Here is a 27,939-nt window from a genome sequence, read left to right as displayed (position 1 = left end):
CGCTGTCACATGCCCCCCCCACCGACGAGCCTGTAAACACTCCTGTTCTGCTCGTAAAGCGCCGTGTGTGAACATATGTGTTGGGGAAGGTGAGAAACGTGAGGAAGAAGGACAACAAACCAAATTTGGAATGAGCTCCAAAGACAGAATTTATTCAGTATGTTTAAAAAAATAATACACTATGGAGCGATATAAATATTACAAAATGGAAAGATAATGACAGACTTCACGATGACAGAGTATGGCGTTAAACCGCTTGTTACAGATAAATACAGTCCAATATTTCGGCCTCTCTTGGACATTAAAGGGTCCAACGGGTTTCTTGCTTGGCTTTGGCTGCTGTAGACTCTTTGTTTAAACATCCTTGTGTCTGTGATGGTTCTGATGGCCTCGAGGCTCATCAGGTATCAGGCTAACAGTATTTTAACAAATACTTAGAATAGGCCTTCATTTCCATCCATAGAAGCGCTTCAAATAAACGCATCCATACACGAGTTGTAGGGTTAACCCTAACCCCAACTCTTAAACTAATCGTCACGGTGCATGTCCAGTTTACTCTCCCAGATTCAGATGTTTCTATTCCAGTCATTTGATTGGCTGAGGGCTGTTCTCCTGTGGAACCAGACACCTCCAGGATTTAGGGTTAGGGTTAACCCTAACCCTACCCCTCCAGGATTTACACTCTTTCAGTTTACACTCCCTTCTTGTCTTTCAGTCACTGCTTTGTTCTTTTAAAATCATTCTACAAACTCTCTCCCAAAAAGGACAGCTCATGAGTCTTCATATGCTGTCCTGGACACTTCAGAAGGTATTTAGAAACACATCTAAAGATTGATCGGTCCCACTTCCAATTAAATAGAAATATCTTTGGCAGGTATATTTGGTGATTGTACTGTGTGTGTGCGTTTGTGTTTGTGTCTCTCTCCATAGATAGGTCAGGGGTCAGATCAGGTTGTGACAACAGGCCAGAATGGGTTTAGGGTTAGGAAGCCCAGACGTTGTCGAATGTGAGGCCGGACGCGCCCATAGGGACTTGGTTTGAGTCCCCCCCGGCCCCCTGCTCTGCGGTTCAGTCTTTGGTTCAGTGGTTCACTCCTCAGGGGCCCTAACACAGAGGCGTGTGTTCCATACCCAGTCAGCTTCATGGAAAACATACAATACAGTGAAAGGGTTAGGTTAGGGTTACCCTTAGCCTAACCCTACCCAGTCAGCTTCATGGAAAACATACAATACAGTGAAAGGGTTAGGTTAGGGTTACCCTTAGCCTAACCCTACCCAGTCAGCTTCATGGAAAACATACAATACAGGGAAAAGCTTCCAGGAAAACAGAGCTGAGGACCTCAGGCGACCCACCGTCCTCCCTCCCTCCCTCCCTCCCTCCCTCCCTTTCCTTCCCAGCTGCTGAGATCTTCTCCTCCTTCTCTCCTTCTGGGATGATATCGGAGTGAGGAGTAGGAGAACATCTGACAGCGGCCGTGGAGCCTTTGGGAGTGGGCCGTGCTGCAGAGACCCCCACTCGCTCCTCTGCTGGGTCCAAGAACACTTGAGGGTGAGTGGTCCCAGCCCTCAGCACTTGGTGATCATGGTGTCCTCGCTGGACCTCCTGGAGTGGTCGGTGGCCACCAGCAATCTGAGGTTGTTTCCTGCTGACCGGATGCGCTCCCTGCCACTGGGGGAGGGGGGGAGGGAGGGAGAAAGAAAGAGAACCAATAAACGAATGAGGAACACTAAAGTTTGCTAAAAGACATGAAAACGTATTTTGTACTCGATGACACCCAATCCCAGCATGCATCTGTGAGATCAAACCCATTGTATATAATAGGGTTGGATATATTTATAGACATTAGTGCTGTCGAGCGATTACAATATTTTAATCGCGATTAATGTCATAGTTAACTCGCGATTAATCACAAAAATAATTATATTCTAAATATCCCTTGATTTCGTGCTGCTAGCCTTTTGGTGAGATCAGAGAGTGTTGAGAAGGACAGTAATAAAATATATCTGGCAAGATGGTAAGAAGAGAGACCCGCAATGAATTGAAACCGGTCCACTTGACATCGGGTAGGTGCATGACAGTGGTAGGCCTACCGTAAAACTTCAATAGCCCAGGCTTTTATTTGTTTCAACTTTCGAACAAAACTCTTGCTCAGCAAAGATGGGAAATACTATAACATTTATTATTTAAACCAGTATGAATATTCCTACCGTACGTAGGCCTATACACATTACCAGGCTATCAATAATGCCCACACACACACACACACACACACACACACACACACACACACACACACACACACACACACACACACACACACACACACACACACACACACACACACACACACACACACACACACACACACACAGGGGGTCAGGGCTCTGGGGGTTAGGGGCTCTGGGGGTTAGGGCTCTGGGGGTTAGGGGCTCTGGGGGTCAGGGCTCTGGGGGTCAGGGCTCTGGGGGTTAGGGGCTCTGGGGGTCAGGGCTCTGGGGGTCAGGGGCTCTGGGGGTCAGGGCTCTGGGGGTCAGGGCTCTGGGGGGTTAGGGGCTCTGGGGTCAGGGCTCTGGGGGTCAGGGCTCTGGGGGTTAGGGGCTCTGGGGGTTAGGGGCTCTGGGGGTTAGGGGCTCTGGGGGGTTAGGGGCTCTGGGGTCAGGGCTCTGGGGGTCAGGGCTCTGGGGGTCAGGGCTCTGGGGGGTTAGGGGCTCTGGGGGGTTAGGGGCTCTGGGGGTCAGGGCTCTGGGGGTTAGGGGCTCTGGGGGTTAGGGGCTCTGGGGGTCAGGGCTCTGGGGGTCAGGGCTCTGGGGGGTTAGGGGCTCTGGGGGTTAGGGGCTCTGGGGGTTAGGGGCTCTGGGGGTTAGGGGCTCTGGGGGTTAGGGGCTCTGGGGGTTAGGGGCTCTGGGGGGTTAGGGGCTCTGGGGGTCAGGGCTCTGGAGGGTTAGGGGCTCTGGGGGTCAGGGCTCTGGAGGGTTAGGGGCTCTGGGGGTTAGGGGCTCTGGGGGTTAGGGGCTCTGGGGGGTTAGGGGCTCTGGGGGTTAGGGGCTCTGGGGGTCAGGGCTCTGGGGGTTAGGGGCTCTGGGGGTTAGGGGCTCTGGGGGTTAGGGGCTCTGGGGGTCAGGGCTCTGGGGGTCAGGGCTCTGGGGGGTTAGGGGCTCTGGGGGTTAGGGGCTCTGGGGGTTAGGGACTCTGGGGGTCAGGGCTCTGGGGGTCAGGGCTCTGGGGGTCAGGGCTCTGGGGGTTAGGGGCTCTGGGGGTTAGGGGCTCTGGGGGTCAGGGCTCTGGGGGTCAGGGCTCTGGGGGTCAGGGCTCTGGGCTGTGGGGTGTGGGGGACTCACGTGGGGTACTCCATGCCCACCAGACTGACGCCGTTGACAGCCAGGATTCGGTGTCCGGGCCGGAGCTTCAGACAGCGGGCCGCTGGGGAGCCCGGGACCACCGACTTCACGTAGACCCCGCTGGACCTCAGAGGGGTTCTCTGCACAGGAACACAACGGAGAGCTCAACGTCCAGACCCCCACAGTCTGGTGGAGGACCCTAACCCTGACCCTAACGTCCAGACCCATTAGGAGAGCTGACCCGGGACCAGGGACAGCCACTCTGGAGAGGATGGATCTATTCATTTCACTGATAAACGGACATCGTTTCCACACGTAAACAGGGTTAATACTACAGCGAGGACCAAGGTCTCAGCATGGGGTCACTCCGTCCCTTCAGTGATTAGACTGGTGTGTCTGGAACCCGGCCACACCTTAATGCTCCTGCTGAGAGTCTAATCTGATTAGCCCACGCGCCAAACACTTCTCTGTACACCGCCTGCTCCAAGTCCTGCGACAGCAACTGGTACAAACTAGTGAGTGAGTGAGTGAGTGAGTGAGTGAGTGAGTGAGTGAGTGAACAGGTCAATGAGTGAGTGAGTGAGTGAGTGAGTGAACAGGTCAATGAGTGAGTGAGTGAGTGAGTGAGTGAACAGGTCAATGAGTGAGTGAGTGAACAGGTCAATGAGTGAGTGAGTGAACAGGTCAATGAGTGAGTGAGTGAACAGGTCAATGAGTGAGTGAACAGGTCAATGACTGAGTGAGTGAGTGAGTGAGTGAGTGAGTGAGTGAGTGAGTGAGTGAGTGAGTGAACAGGTCAATGAGTGAGTGAGTGAACAGGTCAATGAGTAAGTGAGTGAGTGAGTGAGTGAATAGGTCAATGAGTGAGTGAGTGAACAGGTCAATGAGTGAGTGAGTGAACAGGTCAATGAGTGAGTGAACAGGTCAATGAGTGAGTGAGTGAGTGAGTGAGTGAGTGAGTGAGTGAACAGGTCAATGAGTGAGTGAGTGAACAGGTCAATGAGTAAGTGAGTGAGTGAGTGAGTGAACAGGTCAATGAGTGAGTGAGTGAACAGGTCAATGAGTGAGTGAGTGAACAGGTCAATGAGTGAGTGAACAGGTCAATGAGTGAGTGAGTGAGTGAGTGAGTGAACAGGTCAATGAGTGAGTGAGTGAACAGGTCAATGAGTAAGTGAGTGAGTGAGTGAGTGAACAGGTCAATGAGTGAGTGAGTGAACAGGTCAATGAGTGAGTGAGTGAACAGGTCAATGAGTGAGTGAACAGGTCAATGAGTGAGTGAGTGAGTGAGTGAGTAAACAGGTCAGTCGGTGAGTGAGTGGAGTGTACAGGTCAGTGGGTGAGTGAGTGAGTGATCAGGATGAGTGAGTGAGTAATTGGGTGAGTGAGTGATCCTTACCAGTCCGTCCACCAGAGCCATGCCCAGACCATGTGGGCCTCGGTTGAGCTCCACGGTGAACACCTCATCTTCATCATCTTCATCATTCTCCGTGTGGTCCGTCTCCTCCATCACGCCTACACCTGCCCAGGAGGAGGAGGTAGGGTGGAGAACCTCAGAAGGAGAACGACGCTCATCAGACCCTACGCCTGCCCCTAACGCTCATCAGAGCTCCGTGGGAGCTGGGGGGTCCTGAGGCCGGTCCACACTGGTATGTCCCGTCACATCACCCCCGCCTGCAGCATGCAACAGTAACGCTCCCAGCCTGCTCCCCCGCCTCCCCAGGGCCCCCCCCCCCCCCCCTTCACTCACATGCAGCCCGTCTGCCCCCCCCTCCCGGGACCCCCGTGCAGAACAATGCCGATCAGGATTCCATGCGGCCGTCCGACTGTGAACTCCCATGACGGCCGCTGACCGCCTCCCTGACGCACCGCCGCCCCGCTGGCCGGATTAGGGATCAACCGCGGACCGGGACCACTGCCGGGGGGGCAGCCTCGCTGGACCAGCCTCACTAAGGCTGGTCCCAGTGAGGCTGGTCCAGTGAGGCTGGTCCAGTGAGGCTGGTCCCAGTGAGGCTGGTCCAGTGAGGCTGGTCCAGTGAGGCTGGTCCAGTGAGGCTCACTGGACCAGCCTCACTGGGACCTCACTGGACCAGCCTCACTGGGACCAGCCTCACTGGGACCAGCCTCACTGGACCAGCCTCACTGGACCAGCCTCACTGGACCAGCCTCACTGGGACCAGCCTCACTGGACCAGCCTCACTGGGACCAGCCTCACTGGACCAGCCTCACTGGACCAGCCTCGCTGGACCAGCCTTGCTGGACCAGCCTCACTGGACCAGCCTCACTGGGACCTCACTGGACCAGCCTCACTGGACCAGCCTCACTGGGACCTCACTGGACCAGCCTCACTGGGACCAGCCTCGCTGGGACCAGCCTCACTGGGACCAGCCTCACTGGGACCAGCCTCACTGGGACCAGCCTCACTGGACCAGCCTCACTGGGACCTCACTGGATCAGCCTCGCTGGACCAGCCTCACTGGGAACTCACTGGATCAGCCTCGCTGGACCAGCCTCGCTGGACCAGCCTCACTGGACCAGCCTCACTGGGACCTCACTGGGACCTCACTGGACCAGCCTCACCGGGTTAGGGTTAGCCTCACCATTAACAACCCCATCATCACCAACCCCCCCCTCCTCAATCCTCAACCCCCATCATTAATCCCAGTGTTAATCCCAGTGTTAATCCCAGTGTTATCTGACCTCCACCACATCATCTAATGAAGACCGCAGAGGCTGCATTCTCTTGAGTGCTGCTGTACTTCAGAGCTGCTGGAGAGGACAGCGATGGAGGCGCCTTAAAGCCTCCAGTAATCTGCTTCCTGGGGTAAGGGCGGCCAGACCAGACCGGCTTAGTGTCTTACGGCCAGCAGGTGAGGAGCAGGTCTGAGTTCTCTCCTCTGTCCTCTGCATCTCTAAACCCTCTCTGCTCCTGCGACCGAACGGCCGCTCTGACTTTAGACTGAGACGCCATACAGCGGGGTCCTAGTGAGGTAGGGTGAGGGGTAGGGTAACCCTACCCTACCTTAACCCTAACCCTAGTGAGTTAGGCTTAGGGTAAAGGTAGGGTAGGGTTAGGCTAACCCTATCCCTTCATCTAAATACTAGGGAACCCAACTCAGAGGGGATTAAGACATCACTTGTTTTAAAACAAGTCAAATTGGTACTTCACGATGACCATGTCCGTTTTCAGAGAGCAGGTCATCTGACCTAAAGCACCCCCACACACACACTAATTCCTGCAATCTCTACCAGCATTCCGCTACCTCACTTCTGGTGACCTCATCCCAGAGGCCTCCAATAACAACAGAAGCTGGAGAGGAAACGGGCTAGGAGAACACACACCCAGAGAGAGAGAGAGAGAGAGAGAGAGAGAGAGAGAGAGAGAGAGAGAGAGAGAGAGAGAGAGAGAGAGAGAGAGAGAGAGAGAGAGAGAGAGAGAGAGAGAGAGAGAGAGAGAGAGAGAGAGAGAGAGAGAGAGAGAGAGAGAGAGAGAGAGAGAGAGAGAGAGAGAGAGAGAGAGAGAGAGAGAGAGAGAGAGAGAGAACTAGGGTTATATACCAACAGAAGGAGTTGCAGCGAGAGACGGAGGGACATTTATATCTTCTGAGTCTGTGTGCTCACAAGGTCATCATAGGTGCTGCAGATGCAAGAGCTGTGATTGGAGGGTGCTAAGTTAGGAATGCAACAACCATCCGATTGGTTCAGCGAATCCCTCTTGTCTGTTGTCTCTTGCCTGGTACACCGGCCCCTCAAGCCTTCAAGCAGCCCATGAAGGCTTGAGGGACCGGTGTACCAGGCTGTTCTCAGGCAGCCCATGAAGGCTTGAGGGACCGGTGTACCAGGCTGTTCTCAGGCAGCCCATGAAGGCTTGAGGGACCGGTGTACCAGGCTGTTCTCAGGCAGCCCATGAAGGCTTGAGGGACCGGTGTACCAGGCTGTTCTCAGGCAGCCCATGAAGGCTTGAGGGACTGGTGTTTCATATCTCTCTCCAGGACCGCTGGCTGTACTTCCGTACCCGTCTCATGTGTGAGTGTGAGTGTGAGTGAGAGAGAGAGAGAGAGAGATCCCCTTGAACTCTGCTCGAGTCCTACACCCAGGACCCCTCTGGGGGACCCCTCTGGGGGCCCCCGGGCGCTCCGCCCACCTGCGGTCGGCTGGGTCCGCCCCGGCCGGAGCTCCGGGTCCTGGGGCGTGTTGGGGGGCGTCAGCAGGCAGGAGGGGTCCAGGGCCAGGCCCTTGTGGCAGCCCAGGCCGGCCCCGCCCGGCAGCCCGTCCTGCAGCTCCAGGCTCCGCAGCTTCTGGGTCAGCCTCGCCTCGCCGCCGCTCAGCTCCCCGCGGGGACCTGCCCCGCCCGGGGGGGGCCTCGCCGCCCGGGAGGGGGGGTCAGGCGTGGTGACATCCCGCTGGTCCTCCTCTTGGCGGGTCTCCTGAGGTCAACCAATCACAGAAGAGAAGGTTTAAGGCTCCGCCTCCAGACGGCGGGCCGAGGGGTCCTGGGGGGTCTCTACCTGCCGTGTGGGAGGGCCCGGGGCCCGGGTCTCAGAGGGCCCCTGGAGGAGGTCCTGCAGGCGCTGGAGCTGCAGGAAGAGGCCCCGCTCCAGAGGGGGCCCTCCCAGCTCCAGGTGGAAGGACCCGCTGGGCAGGACCAGGGGGGGGTGGTCCTCAAAACTCTCCAGGATGTCAGCTGAGAGAGAGAGAGAGACAGAGACAGAGACCAAGACAGAGAGAGACAGAGAGACAGAGACACGGAGGTTATTTGACGTCTAACCCTAACCCTAACCCAACTCCAATGAAGGAGGGAAAGGTCATTTGAAAATTAGTCCAAAATTACTAATTTTCATCCTTCAGTCGCAGGCCTCAGAAAGGCCCAGTTTTTTTTTTTTTTATTCAATAATTATAAATGTATCTATATTGATGCATATATTGTGTGTACTCGACACACACACACACCCGTCCTGAGCGCGTCCCCGGCCTCGTCGGGGGGGGGGCTCCAGCCGGGAGGGGGGGGCCTCCCTGAGTTGTACTCCCTCAGCATGTGGTGCAGCTGGGCGGGGTTCAGGGCGGAGAACTCCCCCCGCAGAGAGCTCCAGGAGGCCTGCAACACACACACACACACACACACACACACACACACACACACACACACACACACACACACACACACACACACACACACACACACACACACACACACACACACACACACACACACACACACACACGTCGAGTGTGAGAGCTGGGAGGAAGGACAGCTCTGCTCTTCAGTTCCTGAGAACCAGAGCCAGCTTCACGTGTTCTCAGCTTCGGTTCCCACGGACTAAAGCGTCTCCATGTTGACCTCAGACAGACACAGATGGAGGCTGTAAGCTCATCAAGCTGATCCTCAGCACCACCCACTATAGACGGCTGTCTATACTGTCTAACCCTAACCAACCCACTATAGACGGCTCTGTCTATACTGTCTAACCCTAACCCACCCACTATAGACGGCTCTGTCTATACTGTCTAACCCTAACCAACCCACTATAGACGGCTCTGTCTATACTGTCTAACTCTAACCAACCCACTATAGACGGCTCTGTCTATACTGTCTAACCCTAACCCACCCACTATAGACGGCTCTGTCTATACTGTCTAACCCTAACCCACTATAGACGGCTCTGTCTATACTGTCTAACCCTAACTAACCCACTATAGACGGCTCTGTCTATACTGTCTAACCCTAACCCACCCACTATAGACGGCTCTGTCTATACTGTCTAACCCTAACCAACCCACTATAGACGGCTCTGTCTATACTGTCTAACTCTAACCAACCCACTATAGACGGCTCTGTCTATACTGTCTAACCCTAACCCACTATAGACGGCTCTGTCTATACTGTCTAACCCTAACCCACCCACTATAGACGGCTCTGTCTATACTGTCTAACCCTAACCCTAACCCACTATAGACGGCTCTGTCTATACTGTCTAACCCTAACCAACCCACTATAGACGGCTCTGTCTATACTGTCTAACCCTAACCCACCCACTATAGACGGCTCTGTCTATACTGTCTAACCCCAACCCACTATAGACGGCTCTGTCTATACTGTCTAACTCTAACCAACCCACTATAGACGGCTCTGTCTATACTGTCTAACCCTAACCCACCCACTATAGACGGCTCTGTCTATACTGTCTAACCCTAACCCACTATAGACGGCTCTGTCTATACTGTCTAACCCTAACCCACTATAGACGGCTCTGTCTATACTGTCTAACCCTAACCCTAACCCACTATAGACGGCTGTCTATACTGTCTAACCCTAACCCACTATAGACGGCTCTGTCTATACTGTCTAACCCTAACCCTAACCCACTATAGACGGCTGTCTATACTGTCTAACCCTAACCCACCCACTATAGACGGCTCTGTCTATACTGTCTAACCCTAACCCACCCACTGTAGACGGCTCTGTCTATACTGTCTAACCCTAACCAACCCACTATAGACGGCTCTGTCTATACTGTCTAACCCTAACCAACCCACTATAGACGGCTCTGTCTATACTGTCTAACCCTAACCCACTATAGACGGCTCTGTCTATACTGTCTAACCCTAACCCACTGTAGACGGCTCTGTCTATACTGTCTAACCCTAACCCGCCCACTATAGACGGCTGTCTATACTGTCTAACCCTAACCAACCCACTATAGACGGCTCTGTCTATACTGTCTAACCCTAACCCACCCACTATAGACGGCTCTGTCTATACTGTCTAACCCTAACCCACTATAGACGGCTCTGTCTATACTGTCTAACCCTAACCCACTATAGACGGCTCTGTCTATACTGTCTAACCCTAACCCACCCACTGTAGACGGCTCTGTCTATACTGTCTAACCCTAACCCACCCACTATAGACGGCTCTGTCTATACTGTCTAACCCTAACCCACTATAGACGGCTGTCTATACTGTCTAACCCTAACCCACTGTAGACGGCTCTGTCTATACTGTCTAACCCTAACCAACCCACTATAGACGGCTCTGTCTATACTGTCTAACCCTAACCCACCCACTGTAGACGGCTCTGTCTATACTGTCTAACCCTAACCCACCCACTGTAGACGGCTCTGTCTATACTGTCTAACCCTAACCCACTGTAGACGGCTCTGTCTATACTGTCTAACCCTAACCCGCCCACTATAGACGGCTCTGTCTATACTGTCTAACCCTAACCAACCCACTATAGACGGCTCTGTCTATACTGTCTAACCCTAACCCACCCACTATAGACGGCTCTGTCTATACTGTCTAACCCTAACCCACTATAGACGGCTCTGTCTATACTGTCTAACCCTAACCCACTATAGACGGCTGTCTATACTGTCTAACCCTAACCCACTGTAGACGGCTCTGTCTATACTGTCTAACCCTAACCCACCCACTATAGACGGCTGTCTATACTATCTAACCCTAACCAACCCACTATAGACGGCTCTGTCTATACTGTCTAACCCTAACCCACTATAGACGGCTCTGTCTATACTGTCTAACCCTAACCCACTATAGACGGCTCTGTCTATACTGTCTAACCCTAACCCACTATAGACGGCTGTCTATACTATCTAACCCTAACCAACCCACTATAGACGGCTCTGTCTATACTGTCTAACCCTAACCCACTATAGACGGCTCTGTCTATACTGTCTAACCCTAACCCACCCACTATAGACGGCTCTGTCTATACTGTCTAACCCTAACCAACCCACTATAGACGGCTCTGTCTATACTGTCTAACCCTAACCCTAACCCACTATAGACGGCTGTCTATACTGTCTAACCCTAACCAACCCACTATAGACGGCTCTGTCTATACTGTCTAACCCTAACCCACTATAGATGGCTCTGTGTTGTGGCTAAAACACTGTGTCATGACCACGCTGTCAATCACACGGAACTGGATTGACCCAAAGCCGAGCTCTGCCTCCTCGCCCCCCCCTCCTCCTCAGGGCTGAGTGACGGTCCGAGCTGACAGTCAAGACTTCATTACACTGAACTGATACCGTGTTGACATGAAACGCTAAGCTTCCTCTGACCATAGTTACCTCAAAAACAAACCTACTTTAGTGACCAGTTGGTGTGGGCGGGCTTTACATTTCAACCAATAAGAAGATCCCTGGGCCTGATGAGAGAGAACCAAACACAGGTCGTCCGTAACAACAACCTCTCATGTTCATCAGGAGGAGAATCCCGAACACATGAAAGGTGATAGGTGAGTTATGACCTTGACGAACTCTGACTCCGCCCGAGCTAAGCCCCCGGTGGGACGTCCCGGAGCGGGATGGGGCCCTGACACACACCAGGTCCTGCCCACGACTCCCCTACGGCAAGAAACACCACCCGCCTCTTAGCAACCATCCAACACCACCCACCTCACCTAGCAACCATCCAACACCACCCGCCTTGCTTAGCAACCATTCAACACCATCCACCACGCTTAGCAACCATCCAACACCACCCACCTCACCTAGCAACCATCCAACACCACCCGCCTCGCTTAGCAACCATCCAACACAACCCGACATGCTTAGCAACCATCCAACACCACCCGACATGCTTAGCAACCATCCAACATCACCCGCCTCGCTTAGCAACCATCCAACACCACCCGACTTGCTTAGCGACCATCCAACACCACCCGACTTGCTTAGCAACCATCCAACACCACCCGACTTGCTTAGCGACCATCCAACACCACCCGACTTGCTTAGCAACCATTCAAACCATGAGAGGTGAGCCGGGTCCAGGACTCGTCAGGGACCCGGTCTCGTGGGGACCTGGTCTGGGAGGGGGGTCAGACGCTGTAGACCATAGTGACCCCCCATCTCCCCATGTGGGGACTGTAGGGATTAAATAAAGGTTGATTTGAAGAGATGGGTTAGACTAACCCTAACCCATCACAAGAACCCAAAGAGGACCGAACACAACAAAGACACAAACAGCCCAGCTGTAATTATGGGATGTTGCGGGAGAAGGACTCAGAATAACATGGAGGGAGTCAACCTGCTCTACTGAACAGACGTCCTACACACTGGATACTCAAACACACTTAAGTACTGAGCCCTGTGGTCTGTGCTCCGTGTGCCCTAACCCTAACCCCTAACCCCAACCCTAACCCTCACCCCTCAGACAGCAGTGTTTCCCATACATAGACCATTGTGTGGCGCGGCGCCACAGAATCAACATCGAGCGCCACGAATTGATTCTGTCTTTTTTTTTTTTTATCTTTTTTTTTTATTGTATTAAAAAAAATAAACCATTTATTTTTATTTTTTTCAATAACGCGATTTGGAAATCTAAAAATCGTTCCGTCCTTTCATCTCTGCATAGCACTCGTTCTCCCTGTCATTCACACACACACACACACGTAGCGAGAGCCACGATACGCTAACACATGAACCCACCGATGTCACCCGTCGCTTCGCAACCGGACACGCTGGGGTTGATAAGTTACCGGACTACTTTAACTACTACGGAGTGATAATATCAAAGACGTGAATCAGACAATAAATTCAATTTCCTTGACAGCGGTAATGTTCGGTGTGCATTAAAGTACAGACGGAGTGGACCAATTGCGAACTACTGCAGCTGCTCCAAGTTAAACCCCAAACTAATCGGAAGTATTTATAGCGGACTACACCACCTATTCTATTCCGCATAGAATTCTATTCCGAACCGATTGAGGCGTATATATATATATGATACTTTTCTATTCCGATTGAGCTGTTCTTCCACATCTATGCGAATCAGATGTGTCCGCATGTAAACGCGGAGTTACATGCACACTCACTGACGGCCGCGTCGCCGTGCTGCGCCTGTGCCGCCGTGCGCGCTGCCGCGCTGCCTAACCCTAACCCTCACCCTCACCCCTCAGACAGTATAACCCTAACCCTCACCCTAACCCCTCAGACAGTATAACCCTAACCCTCACCCTAACCCCTCAGACAGTATAACCCTAACCCTCACCCTAACCCCTCAGACAGTATAACCCTAACCCTCACCCTAACCCCTCAGACAGTATAACCCTAACCCTCACCCTAACCCTTACCCTAACCCCCCAGACAGTATAACCCTAACCCTCACCCTCACCCCTCAGACAGTATAACCCTAACCCTCACCCTAACCCCTCAGACAGTATAACCCTAACCCTCACCCTAACCCTAACCCTAACCCTCACCCTCACCCCTCAGACAGTATAACCCTAACCCTTACCCTAACCCTCACCCTCACCCCCCAGACAGTACCCTGTGGGAGGCCTTCCCAGGGCTCTTGGGTATGTTTGATTTTGATTCCTGTGTTTTTGTTAAGTGGCTCAGTAGTATCAACAGTGGCAGCAGATTACGGCCCTAATCTCCGACACCAGATGGCCCTTATCATAAACCCAGAGGAGCAGAGCCCTTCCTGGCGTGAGAACGTGACCCTGGTTCCTCCAGACCGTTCCACCTGCAGCGCTTTATGGCTCTGCTTTAACAACGTGCTTTACAACGATCTCCGGCTCCTTATTGTGGTGCCGTTTACCACGCACACAATAAAGCTCAACACGAACCACTGGAAAGAGGAGGTGAAGGAATCCTTAAGGGATTAAGGAGAGCCACGAAAAACAACAATCCCCTGTTTCCAAGACTAAAGAACTTCATTGCCAGCGACTGCTCTGTAATTGTTGTGCATATGACAATAAAACCATCTTGAATCTTCAATCTTGAATCTTTCTGTTTACTCTCTCTTCAGGGAGCGGTTTCAGCCGGTTTCAGTGAGTTTCTCCAAACTGCACCAGAACCATCCCTGCAGCCCTCAGAACCGCCTCAGACCGCCTCAGAACCGCCTCTGACCACCTCAGAACCGCCTCAGACCCGCCTCAGACCCGCCTCACACCGCCTCAGACCTGCCTCTGATCCGCCTCACACCGCCTCAGACCGCCTCAGACCGCCTCAGACCCGCCCCAGAACCGCCTCACACCGCCTCAGACCGCCTCAGACCTGCCTCAGACTGCCTCAGAACCGCCCCAGAACCGCCCCAGAACCGCCTCACACCGCCTCAGACCTGCCTCAGACCGCCTCAGACCCGCCCCAGAACCGCCCCAGAACCGCCTCACACCGCCTCAGACCTGCCTCAGACCTGCCTCAGACCTGCCTCAGACCGCCTCAGAACCGCCTCAGACCCGCCCCAGAACCGCCTCACACCGCCTCACACCGCCTCAGACCGCGTCAGACCTGCCTCAGACCGCCTCAGACCGCCTCAGACCGCCTCAGACCGCTGTTGCTCTACCTCCAGCGAGAGACAAACCCACCGAAAGGCTCCAGGATTTAGTGTCCTGCTGTGACATCACAAACGGAGACGGACGTAACTGAAACCTCCTCAAGACACATAACAACTCTGCTCGATTGTCTCAAAGCTGTCCAATCGGCTTGAGACAAACAGGAAGTGAAAGACCAGCCCTTTACCTGGAGGAGGTTCTCTTTGGGTGTGGCCAGGACGTTGACGGCAGCTGACAGCTTCCTGAAGAATTCCAGCGCCAGGTCTCCCAGCCCCGCGCTCTGGACCCAGTCCATGAGCAGGTCCAGGTTGGCCCTGATCTGGACCCCCCGCGACCACTGGTAGAACCCGCCTCCGGAACCTGCAGCACAACAGAGACACATGAGACGGGTACGGAAGTACAGCCAGCGGTCCTGGAGAGAGATATGAAACACCAGTCCCTCAAGCCTTCATGGGCTGCCTGAGAACAGTCTGGTACACCGGTCCCTCAAGCCTTCATGGGCTGCTTGAAGGCTTGAGGGGCCGGTGTACCAGGCAAGAGACAACAGACAAGAGGGATTCGCTGAACCAATCGGATGGTTGTTGCATTCCTAACTTAGCACCCTCCAATCACAGCTCTTGCATCTGCAGCACCTATGATGACCTTGTGAGCACACAGACTCAGAAGATAAAGATATAAATCTCCCTCCGTCTCTCGCTGCAACTCCTTCTGTTGGTATATAACCCTAGTTCTCTCTCTCTCTCTCTCTCTCTCTCTCTCTCTCTCTCTCTCTCTCTCTCTCTCTCTCTCTCTCTCTCTCTCTCTCTCTCTCTCTCTCTCTCTCTCTCTCTCTCTCTCTCTCTCTCTCTCTCTCTCTCTCTCTCTCTCTCTCTCTCTCTCTCTCTCCCTCCTTCCTCCCCCCCCCCTGTATCTAACCCTGGTACCTCTCTCCATGAGGGCGTTGAAGATTGAGGCGTTGATGAAGTAGAAAAGGTAAGCACACAGCTGCCGCGAGATGTCCGGGTGGACCAGGAAGACCTTGAGCAGCTTCAGGGTCTCCGACAGGACGCCCAGGATCACCCGGACCCCGCCCGGGACCCGGAGCTGAACGCTCTCAGAGAACGGGTTCCCGTCCAGCAGCCCAGGTAGAGCGCAGTACATGCTCTGTGGAGAGAGACAGATGGACAGAGAGAAAGACAGACAGACAGACAGACGGACAGAGAGACAGACAGACAGATGGACAGAGAGAAAGACAGACAGAGAGAGAGAGAAACTCAATATTTTGAAATACGATGCAAGTGCTAAATATATTTAATGTCTAGGCCTAAATGAGGTAGACTGTATCTCCTAGAAACCTAGATTAAAACTAACTTAAAGGTAAAAAAAACATAAAAAGTATATCATAAAACAATTTACAATCTTTGAAAAGATTACTAGATATCGGGTCTGAGAGCTTCCCTTTGCCTCGAGAGATGCAACCACCTTGTGGTATGAATACGTTCATACATAACCCTGCCACAAAGCACTGGCTGAATGTACTGAATGTGAACCCAGGCCTGAGGGGATATGTTCTCAGTGGGCTTAGGTTCTCACAGCTTCAGCTTGAAGCAACACGCCCTGGCTTAGGGTAAAGAAACTTAGACAATCTTCCCAATAGGCTGAAAGCTGCTTGGAAATGGAGTGGACAACCAAACTACGACCAGAAGGAGATAGAACCAAACTACGACCAGAGAGAGACGGAACCAAACTACCACCAGAGAGAGATAGAACCAAACTACGACCAGAGAGAGACGGAACCAAACTACCACCAGAGAGAGATAGAACCAAACTACCACCAGAGAGAGATGGAACCAAACTACCACCAGAGAGAGATAGAACCAAACTACCACCAGAGAAAGATAGAACCAAACTACGACCAGAGAGAGATAGAACCAAACTACCACCAGAGAGAGATAGAACCAAACTACAACCAGAGAGAGATAGAACCAAACTACCACCAGAGAGAGATAGAACCAAACTACAACCAGAGAGGGACAGAACCAAACTACCACCAGAGAGAGATAGAACCAAACTACCACCAGAGAGAGATAGAACCAAACTACGACCAGAGAGATAGAACCAAACTACCACCAGAGAAAGATAGAACCAAACTACGACCAGAGAGAGATAGAACCAAACTACCACCAGAGAGAGATAGAACCAAACTACAACCAGAGAGAGATAGAACCAAACTACCACCAGAGAGAGATAGAACCAAACTACAACCAGAGAGGGACAGAACCAAACTACCACCAGAGAGAGATAGAACCAAACTACCACCAGAGAGAGATAGAACCAAACTACGACCAGAGAGAGATAGAACCAAACTACGACCAGAGAGAGACGGAACCAAACTACCACCAGAGAGAGTTAGAGAACCAAACTACTACCAGGATGAGGCCAGAGAGAGAGAAGTTTTTTTTGAATCATCAATGTCGACATTGATTATTCAAACACAGAGAGAGTCAGAGAGAGAGAGAGACAGAGAGAGGGAGAGAGACAGACAGAGAGAGAGAGACAGACAGAGGGAGAGAGACGGACAGAGGGAGAGAGACAGAGAGAGGGAGAGAGACAGAGAGGGAGAGAGACAGAGAGACAGAGGGAGAGAGACAGAGAGACGGAAATAGAGAGAGGGAGACTAGAGGGACAGAGACAGAGAGGTTTGACCTGGCTGTCTGTCTGGTGTGGACAGACTCTGGACAGTGTGGACAGACTCTGGACAGTTTGTACAGACGAGGGGAAAGGCATCGGGAAAGCGGATGCAGGAAATCCCAGCCCAGCGGCAGCAGCTTCCTAACCCTCACCCTGTTTCCATGTGAAAATAGACAGGAGAGTCATGCAGGGAGCAGCATAGGGAACAAAGTGGCCCTGGAACCGTACTTTGAGATACATCACGGCCAAACACAACAGCCTCAGCCTCAAAACACAACCCGCTTAACGTCACAACACAACCCGCTTATGGTTACCCATCATGCCCTTGGGGACTGTGATGTGATTCACTTACAGGTCCTTACAACTGTCACCCCTTTCGCACAGACGCCGTTCTCACACAGAAGTCCACACACACACACACACACACACACACACACACACACACACACACACACACACACACACACACACACACACACACACACACACACACACACACACACACACACACACACACACACACACCTTCCTCCCCACCTCTTCCTGGATCGCCCCCTGACCAGCGTTGCCTTGGTTACATGCTTTGCCCAGACCCCGAGGCCCAGAGTCTGAGCCGGTCTGGATGGGGTCTGGATGGCATCAGACGGGCCTGAACTTCCATCAGAACAGCAAATCGCTAACGAACCCCCGGGTCCACAACTAGCCTCCGGTGTAGTCCAGTGAAACCCTTCTGCAGACCGCCGCGTTAGGGCCGACCGCCGCGTTAGGGCCGACCGCCGCGTTAGGGCCGACCGCCTCGTTAGGGCCGACCGCCGCGTTAGGGCCGACCGCCTCGTTAGGGCCGACCGCCGCGTTAGGGCCGACCGCCTCGTTAGGGCCGACCGCCTCGTTAGGGCCGACCGCCGCGTTAGGGCCGACCGCCGCGTTAGGGCCGACCGCCTCGTTAGGGCCGACCGCCGCGTTAGGGCCGACCGCCGCGTTAGGGCCGACCGCCTCGTTAGGGCCGACCGCCTCGTTAGGGCCGACCGCCTCGTTAGGGCCGACCGCCTCGTTAGGGCCGACCGCCTCGTTAGGGCCGACCGCCGCGTTAGGGCCGACCGCCTCGTTAGGGCCGACCGCCTCGTTAGGGCCGACCGCCGCGTTAGGGCCGACCGCCTCGTTAGGGCCGACCGCCGCGTTAGGGCCGACCGCCTCGTTAGGGCCGACCGCCTCGTTAGGGCCGACCGCCGCGTTAGGGCCGACCGCCGCGTTAGGGCCGACCGCCGCGTTAGGGCCGACCGCCTCGTTAGGGCCGACCGCTGCGTAGCGCGGCTCCAGAGGGCCGACCTATCGGAGCTCACCTTGGTCAGGTAGTAGACGGACTGCTGGAAGGTGAACATGATGACCTCCTCCAGGACCGTCATGGCCTCCTCGCAGGCTGCCCGCGTGGCCGCCAGCTCCGCCCCGTAGCCTGGGGGTGCAGCGGGGGGCGGCGTTAAGGGAGACGTCTGACACCAGCTCAGCTACTTAATAATCAAGTATTCCTTTTCTTTTATTCTAATCCTCAAGTATTTCTAAACAGACTTGATTAACACAGCCGTGTAATGCAACTGTTATTGTCTGTAGCAGCATTAGCCATGTTCCTCCCGCCCCGTACCCTGGTCCTCTGGGGGCCCCTGGTCCTCTGGGGGCCCCTGGCCCTCCCGGCCCGGCCTGCGGGGGGGCAGCAGCCCGGGGACCTGCCGCTGGATGAAGTGCAGCAGCTCGATGGCGTTGGCCATCCAGAGCAGCAGGGGCCCCAGCCCGGGGCCCAGCTGCTCCATGCTCAGCAGCCCGGCCCCCACCTCCACCTCCGCCCCGTCCCAGGGGCCCCTGGGGGGGGACACAGCCTCAGCAACACGGCACTCAGACCCCCACGGTGTATTGGGGCTTGGGGTTATTAAAGTGTGTTCACAGTCGTCATGGCTACAGAGAGAGGGGGTGGTCACCATTTAGGAAGGTGGAGGACGAATAGAAAGGTGGAGGACAGTGGAGGACGAATAGGAAGGTGGAGGACGAATAGGAAGGTGGAGGAAGGTGGAGGACCAATAGGAAGGTGGAGGAAGGTGGAGGACAGTGGAGGACCAATAGGAAGGTGGAGGACAGTGGAGGATGATTAGGAAGGTGGAGGACAGTGGAGGACGAATAGGGAGGTGGAGGACAGTGGAGGACCAATAGGAAGGTGAAGGACAGTGGAGGATGATTAGGAAGGTGGAGGAAGGTGGAGGACCAATAGGAAGGTGGAGGAAGGTGGAGGACAGTGGAGGACCAATAGGAAGGTGGAGGACAGTGGAGGATGATTAGGAAGGTGGAGGACAGTGGAGGACGAATAGGGAGGTGGAGGAAGGTGGAGGACAGTGGAGGAAGCTGGAGGAAGGTTTATGAAGGTGTATGAAGGTAGAGGAAGGTGGCAGAAGGTTTATGGGATGTTCCAGGTAAAATGATTATCCAAACAGCAACACTTAGTTAGGTTCAGTATTACTCTGTCCAGGTATTAGTTAAATGGATAAAGTGTGATTCATGCTGTGGTTCACTTTGTTACCACGAGTTAGGGTTAGGGTTAGTACAGTACAGTTACATGTTCACGGAGTGAGGAGATAAACCGTTAGCCCGGGCCCTGATTTGTTTGGGGAACTATTTGGGGTCAAAGCAGAGAGGTAAAAAGGCTGACGTGTACAATCAGAAGAAAGCCTGTCACTGAAACAACTTTAGAGTTCAACAGAGGACTGCTGCCTTCATTCTACTGAACCAGAATGACTGATTGTGACTTCTGAAAGTGTTATATTGTCATGTAAGCAATAAAAAAAGTGCAGCAGTAGCAAAACAAATTATAACCGTTAAGTGAAGACAGACCGTCCAGCTAAAATCTGACACACACACACACACACACACACACACACACACACACACACACACACACACACACACACACACACACACACACACACACACACACACACACACACACACACACACACACACACAGAGAGAGAGAGAGAGATTACTCACGTGTCTGGTTGCGTGGCTGCAAGCTCCTTCGTCTTCTCCTGGGACGGGGGAAATAGAAAAGAAACCCTTTTAACTTTGCTTAACCTTAACAGTTTTGAGGATCATCTCTTTATCCCGCTTCTGATCGCCTCTTCCCTCCCCGCTCCGAGTGTGGAACATGATGCCGCCCCATTTCGGAGGTTTCCGCTCCCCCACACTTGCGGAGTAAAGACAGGAATACGGTCTTCCGGACTCACCCACATCACCAGCTGGATCTGGCCGGCGATCCGCAGCAGAAGCCTCCGGAAGTGGGCGGGCTGGAAGCTGGCGGCCGCGTGCTGGATGCACAGGCTCAGCAGGAAGGCCGGGGTCAGCTTGGGCTCGGGCCCACCGGGGTCCACCAGGACCAGGACCTCCTGCAAGACCCGGTCCTCCTGCCCCAGGTCGTAGACCAGCGAGGCCACCGAGCCGTCCGGGTCCCGCCAGCAGGGGGGCCTCCAGGGGGGCGTCCCGCCGGCCCCCCGGGCGAAGGAGGAGCCGCAGGAGAGGCAGGAGGACACCGGCCGCCCCGCCTCCTCCGGGCGGAGCCGGGCCATCCAGGCCGGGGTCCGGGCGTCGCCGGCCGGGCGGGTGGGGTCCTTGAACATGAAGAGATAGTGGCCCCCCAGCCCCACCAGGTCCCCCGGGGCCAGCTCCACCTCCCCCCCCAGCGGGGCGCCGTTCCGGGTGACGGCCGCGCCGTGAAGGGGCCTGAGCAGGGTCAGGGTCTGGGAGGGCCCCCCCGCCGGCTCCAGGCGGCACACGCAGCAGTGCTGGGGGGCCACGTCGGGGGCGGAGAGCACGATGTCCACCTGCAGCCGCTCCTCGTCCTCCGCGCTGAGCGGCTCCACGGAGCGGCCGAACACCGTGGAGCCCCCGCTCAGCAGGTACACCACGAAGTCCTGGGGGGGGTTAGGGTTAGGATCACGCACCAGGTCCTGCCCACCCCCCCCCCCCCCCGACATTAAGAGGTGGACTGATCGATGCCCCTCATGTGGACGGCCCACGACCCAGATCATGGCTTAAGTCATGTTTGATGTAAATGGGTTGGCAGTGTCAGCGTGTCTTATACGAGGTCAGGGTTAGGGTTAGTGGTGTATCTTATACGAGGTCAGGGTTAGGGTTAGTGGTGCATCTTATACGAGGTCAGGGTTAGGGTTAGTGGTGTATCTTATACGAGGTCAGGGTTAGGGTTAGTGGTGTATCTTATACGAGATCAGGGTTAGGGTTAGTGGTGTATCTTATACGAGGTCAGGGTTAGGGTTAGTGGTGTATCTTATACGAGGTCAGGGTTAGGGTTAGTGGTGTATCTTATACGAGGTCAGGGTTAGGGTTAGTGGTGTATCTTATACGAGGTCAGGGTTAGGGTTAGGGTTAGTGGTGTATCTTATACGAGGTCAGGGTTAGGGTTAGTGGTGTATCTTATACGAGGTCAGGGTTAGGGTTTGTGGTGCATCTTATACGAGGTCAGGGTTAGGGTTAGTGGTGCATCTTATACGAGGTTAGGGTTAGTGGTGTATCTTATACGAGGTTAGGGTTAGTGGTGTATCTTATACGAGGTTAGGGTTAGTGGTGTATCTTATACGAGGTCAGGGTTAGGGTTAGTGGTGTATCTTATACGAGGTCAGGGTTAGGGTTAGTGGTGTATCTTATACGAGGTTAGGGTAAGTGGTGTATCTTATACGAGGTCAGGGTTAGGGTTAGTGGTGTATCTTATATGAGGTCAGGGTTAGTGGTGTATCTTATACGAGGTATGGTTCAGTAGACTCAGGTCAACACTCAGGTTGGATTTACATCTGTAGATAAATACTGAGGAACGAATGAAAGAGAAACCCAAACACAAATGAAACACTGACCACCATGACTTTATGGAGTGAAAGAATTTGTAGAAATAAAAAAACGGGAGGTTTAATTTAAACCAAAAAGCCTTGAAACCTTAAAACATCAGAGAAACAATCAGTTTTTATGTTTTCAGAATTAACTGGGCCGACAGAAGTGTAAAAACACAGTTTCACTCTTTTTTTATAACAGTGTTTAGACTCCAGACTGAAATAATTCCACATCTCGTTGACATTCCCCGTAAACATAAGTCTGTTGCTTCCAGAGCAGGAACCCTAAGCCTATTCCTAACCTCCTCTTCCTCAGAATGAAGTCATTAACAGGGAGCCAACTCATGGGATTATTAAAGAAACTAAATCCTTATTTTGTATGTACGTGACAATTTATAAAACGTCATTTCTGCAGTTTCGTATGTTGATTACAGACAGCTGAATTGCTTGTCATACATTTGTTGATGACTTGTTTATGAGGGATACTCACCAATACTTCCCTGGCAGTGTGTTACTTTATAGTACCAGTAAAGAGCGCTTGTTTAACACATTATCTTCTAAGAATAGAATCAACGTCAGGCTTATCAACCTTTGAAAGGAACGATCCTCTGTCAATCATTCATCAAGTCACGATCAAAGACAACAGAAAAATAATCCCCCTTGACCATGATGTCGTTGGTCTGGGATTCGTCAAAGCGTGTATTAAGAAGTATTTTCTTAGGAGCCGGCGACTCTAGGAGCCTCAAGGCAGTTTAAGGATGTTTTGTCTGATTCTAAATCACTTCAGTACGTAAACAACTCAACATTGTTCATTAAATTAGAAGGAATTAAATATGATATAGTATTATCAGGTTGAAGTATTTACAGTTCATATTTACAGTAATGCAACAAGTATTCTTTCTTTCTATTCTTCCTTTGTGGGGAAGAGATGCCTTGCTTCCCAGTAACGGTTAATAGTTCTCTATTTGGTTTTTCTCTCGTTAAGAGAGTTCGGGGGGGGGGTGTCCTCTCTTGATCTCTCAGGATCGATTCTGGCTTGAGTAACCCTAACCCTTTGGAGGTGAGCCGTGTGGTACCAATGTGTTCGGGCCCAGCAGTCAACCTTCTCCGAGTGGTCCTGGGGTTCATGAGTGGACCTTTAGCGAGCCGGTCGGTCCAACCAATGACGGACTGGAATGATGCATCTGAACCAATGCGATTGGCTGCTGGCTCACCTGCTTGTGGCTGTAGCCCTGGAGTAGCAGGAAGTAGGGGAAGTCGAAGGGCGGGTGGACGGAGAACTGGGTGGAGCAGTCGTCGCTGCTCTCCGTCTCCTCCTTCTCCACCCCCAGCCGGCGCTGCACCTCCTTGTCTGCCTCCGCCTCGGGGTCCTCGCTGAGGGGGGTCTGTGGGGCCCGGCCCCCCGACAGCAGGTCCATCTCGCTCAGGCTCCTCCAGAGGCCCGGGTCAGCGGCCCCGCCGCCCTCCAGGAACAGGGAGGTGACCCGGGCCCGACCCCGCTGCGTCAGCCGGCGGGCCTGGGCGTTGAGGCCTGGGGGGGGTCAGACAGACAGCAAACAGTCAACACCCAGAGGACGACCTGGGGGGGTTAGGGTTAGGGTTAGGCTAACCCTAACCCTAACCCTAACCCTGGGCGTTGAGGCCTGGGGGGCGGCAGACAGCAAACAGTCAACACCCAGAGGACGACCTGGGAACATGAAGACCCTCCTGATCCGCACCCTCTCCCTGGGGGGGGCAGGGCGGACCTGGTCCCCAGACCGTGGACCTCTGACTCCCTGGGGGGGGGGCTCACCCTGCTATCAGCCACAGGAGAGCCGCTTCCTCCTGCCTGTTCACCCCCACCCCCCCATCCCACCTCCATCTCCTTCCTCCAGAGGAAGGAGAGGAAGGGAGGGAGACGAGGGAGGGGAGTGAGACGAGGGAGGGGAGGAGAGGAAGGAGAGGGCGGGAGCGGGGGTCTGCCCGGGCCCTAACCCCCCCCCCCCCCCCAGCGTAAACACCATTCAGCCGTTTGTTTCCATAGCCGCTGGAATGTGGAGCACATCACCCGACACGTCACTCCGACGCGTCGCCCTGCTCACCCAGAGCCGTCACCCTGCTCACCCAGAGCCGTCACCCTGCTCACCCAGAGCCGTCACCCTGCTCACCCAGAGCCGTCACCCTGCTCACCCAGAGCCGTCACCCTGCTCACCCAGAGCCGACACCCTGCTCACCCAGAGCCGACAGCCTGCTCACCCAGAGCCGTCACCCTGCTCACCCAGAGCCGTCACCCTGCTCACCCAGAGCCGTCACCCTGCTCACCCAGAGCCGTCACCCTGCTCACCCAGAGCCGACAGCCTGCTCACCCAGAGCCGTCACCCTGCTCACCCAGAGCCGACACCCTGCTCACCCAGAGCCGACACCCTGCTCACCCAGAGCCGTCACCCTGCTCACCCAGAGCCGTCACCCTGCTCACCCAGAGCCGTCACCCTGCTCACCCAGAGCCGTCACCCTGCTCACCCAGAGCCGACAGCCTGCTCACCCAGAGCCGACACCCTGCTCACCCAGAGCCGTCACCCTGCTCACCCAGAGCCGTCACCCTGCTCACCCAGAGCCGTCACCCTGCTCACCCAGAGCCGTCACCCTGCTCACCCAGAGCCGTCACCCTGCTCACCCAGAGCCGTCACCCTGCTCACCCAGAGCCGTCACCCTGCTCACCCAGAGCCGACAGCCTGCTCACCCAGAGCCGTCACCCTGCTCACCCAGAGCCGACAGCCTGCTCACCCAGAGCCGTCACCCTGCTCACCCAGAGCCGTCACCCTGCTCACCCAGAGCCGACAGCCTGCTCACCCAGAGCCGTCATCCTGCTCACCCAGAGCCGTCACCCTGCTCACCCAGAGCCGACAGCCTGCTCACCCAGAGCCGTCACCCTGCTCACCCAGAGCCGTCACCCTGCTCACCCAGAGCCGACAGCCTGCACCCCCTGAGCCCCCACACCCCCCACCCTAAGAGGGTTAGAGGGCCCAGCGCCTCTACAATAAAGATAAGGGGGGGGGACCCCCCCTTAACAGCTTTTGTTAAGCCTTCACCCTCCTCACCCCCCCCCCCCCCTCCCCTGTCTGTTGATAAGACAGACAATGAGTCCCCGATGCCCCCCTCCCAGAGGACCAGGGGGCGGGGGGGGCAACAGCTATATAACCCGCCCCGGCTCATTTAAGTCCAATCAGGGGCTCCCTGCCCTGATTGGTTCGGTTGAGCCATCAAGCCTGTCAATCACGAGTGTGTGAAAGCAACAGGACTGGAGACTTAGAGAGGGAGGGACCAAAGTCACCAAAGCTCCCTATTTACATTTAGGGCATTTAGCAGACGCTTTTATCCAAAGCGACTTACAATAAGTACATTTGTCATAAGAAGTGCATCAATATATCGCTGTCGGTACAGAAAGGATGTTCATGAACCAAGTGCAAGTACCACAATTGCTAGGTCAATCAATTCCCCGTATTACAGACATGATAGCAGCTGCTGCAGTTGCTACACAGTTAAGTGCTACAATACAATACAGTGTACAATGGTGGTCAGAAGAGGAAAGGTGGCTATGACTCCCTATTGGATGGACTCTCCATGAGAGGCTGACAGCAGTCAGTGTTTAATGGGTCAGGGCAGGGGGGTCAGGGGGGTCAGGGGGGTCAGGGGGGGTCGGGGTCAGAGCGGGGTACCTGCGGTGACAGTGTCCGTGTCCTGCGCCCGCTGCTCCTCCACGCTGCCCCTCCTCTGGATCTCGAAGCGGCGGGAGAATCCGTCCTTGGGCTTCCAGAGGGACTGCAGCACCAGGGGGCGCTCCTGGTCGCCCACCACCCGGAAACACTCCCTCCTCCACTGGTGGTCCGCCCCCGTCTGGCCAATCACGTCGCACAGCAGGTAGTGGCTGGGGTCCTCCTTCTCCAGACAGTATCTGTAGACCCAGAGGAGGAGGAGGAGGAGGAGGAAGAGGAAGAGGAGGGGGAGGAGGAGGCATCAGAGGAGCAGGAGACAGAGGAGGAGGCATCAGAGGAGCAGGGGACAGAGGAGGAGGAGGAGCAGGAGGAAGAGGAAGAAGAAGAGGAAGAGGAGGAGACAGAGGAGGAGGAGGAGGAGGAAGAGGAAGAAGAGGACGAGGAGGAGGAGACAGAGGAGGAGGAGGAAGAGGAAGAAGAAGAGGAGGAGGAAGAAGAGGAAGAGGAGGAGGAGACAGGAGGAGGAGGAGGAGGAAGAGGAAGAAGAAGAGGAAGAGGAGGAGGAAGAGGAGGAGGAGACAGAGGAGGAGGAGGAGACAGAGGAGGGAGGAGAGAGGAGGAGGAGGAGGAAGAGGAGGGGGAGGAGGAGGAGAGGGAGGAGAGGGAGGAGGAGGAGGAGGAGACAGAGGATGAGGAGGATGAGGAGGAGGAGACATCAGAAGGAGACATGATGAGGAGACATTCCCAGCGTGGATTGAGGACGGATGGGCTGAACCTTTGTTGAGAGAAATGGGAATCCAGAAAGTTGATCCATGAACAGACCACTGTCCAGAACGCTCACCTCTCCAGAGCCTCCTTCACCAGCTCCTTGGCGCTGGAGTGCACGGTGGCCAGCACGCTCTTGTAGTGCGTCCCCTGGCAGATGTCACTGCCGAAGACCTTCAGGATGCCTGGGGCAGACATCTGACTGGACAGTTCCGCCGGGTCGTCCTGGGCCAGCCCCTCCCCCGCCGCAGCCCTCCGCCCCGCGGCCCTTGGTCCGTCCCCCGGGCTGGGACTCCGGGTGAATACGGTGGACAGACGGTTGTTGTGCCGCCGTATCTTGCTCTTGGCCGGCTGCCTGACGCCCGCTCCCTCGGCGGAGCGCACCGTGACGTCCGAGTGGTTGGACCTGAGGGAGGGGAAACATCAGGAGGAATTCAGGCAATCGGACTTAATAGCCACACATGAAGTAACAGCATGAAACGCCATAGAAACGGAGGCGTTACAAACCGTAGAGTCGGATCAAAGAGTCCGTGTTGAATAAAGAGCTTATTGATGTTTAGCGGTGCCTTACTGTAAAGAACCATTGCTTGGTTTCCTCCCCAGTTTGGCCAGCTTCCTCTTCGGAGAGCCGATCAACAAGCCCACTGGGAAGTTCAGGGCTTGTTTGGATAAGTAACTGCTCCTCTCCTCCGAGATCATGGTGCCTGTGGTTCACTACCAGACTGAAGTAGAAGGTCGAGGTGCTCAGGAGCGCTCCATGCTCCAGCCCAGTCCTCCGTTAGGATGAGGGAACCTCCCGGTTCTGCCGGTAGGGTTCAACCTCCTGACGAGGACCGTAGCGCTGCACTTGTCGTTGAGTTGCACGGTGAGTTGTTGATGTCCATGTCCGCCAAAGAACCTTTCGTTGGTATCCGTCACACAGTCGCCGAATCCAGAAGGAAAAGTTGCGTTAAATGTTTTAAATAGTTAAAATAAATCTACTATATTATTGTGGTCAAAAGCAATCCATGGAACGCAAAATGTAGGTGAAACTCCACAACAGGAACACTGAACTCTGCAAATGAGACCCACTAACGTGAGACACCGACACGAAGCACCCTCCACAAGCCGCGTCCCGGTACCGCCCCTACAGTCCTCGTCCGCTGGTCCGTTAGCGGAGAGACCCTGACCTGAGCTCGTCTCCCTGACGTCCTCCGCGGCCGAGTTGGCCTACTCAAAAAGTGAGGAGCAAGAGTTCTGCCCCCTGCTACTACCGCTCTGACGTCTCCGGGCACATGGGGCGATGGGTGATTTACGGCT

General features: G+C 54.5%; 1 protein-coding gene across 2 annotated transcripts; it reads right to left on the bottom strand.

Moving 5' to 3' along the window:
• Positions 1-124: 124 nt before the first annotated feature.
• Positions 125-27,939, bottom strand: radil2a (Ras association and DIL domains 2a). Of its 2 annotated transcripts, none has more exons than XM_060075421.1 (16): positions 27,212-27,939; positions 26,717-27,046; positions 25,879-26,114; positions 23,398-23,714; positions 20,573-21,256; positions 20,337-20,374; positions 18,946-19,253; positions 18,650-18,759; positions 15,563-15,782; positions 14,827-14,999; positions 8,287-8,431; positions 7,845-8,020; positions 7,481-7,763; positions 4,736-4,857; positions 3,340-3,479; positions 125-1,669 (listed from the first exon to the last, which is right to left on the bottom strand). In XM_060075421.1, exons 1-16 carry the CDS (start codon positions 27,337-27,339, stop codon positions 1,567-1,569), a joined length of 3,513 nt encoding a protein of 1,170 aa, XP_059931404.1. In that variant the 5' UTR covers positions 27,340-27,939; the 3' UTR covers positions 125-1,566. The 2 variants fall into 2 exon arrangements, with proteins under 2 accessions (XP_059931404.1, XP_059931409.1); XM_060075426.1 differs by having other exon boundaries at positions 18,946-19,160.

This window comes from Gadus macrocephalus, chromosome 2 (genome assembly GCF_031168955.1).
Source record: "Gadus macrocephalus chromosome 2, ASM3116895v1".
In the NCBI taxonomy this organism is placed as follows: domain Eukaryota; kingdom Metazoa; phylum Chordata; class Actinopteri; order Gadiformes; family Gadidae; genus Gadus; species Gadus macrocephalus.
This window is presented reverse-complemented; position numbering and strand designations above follow the sequence as displayed.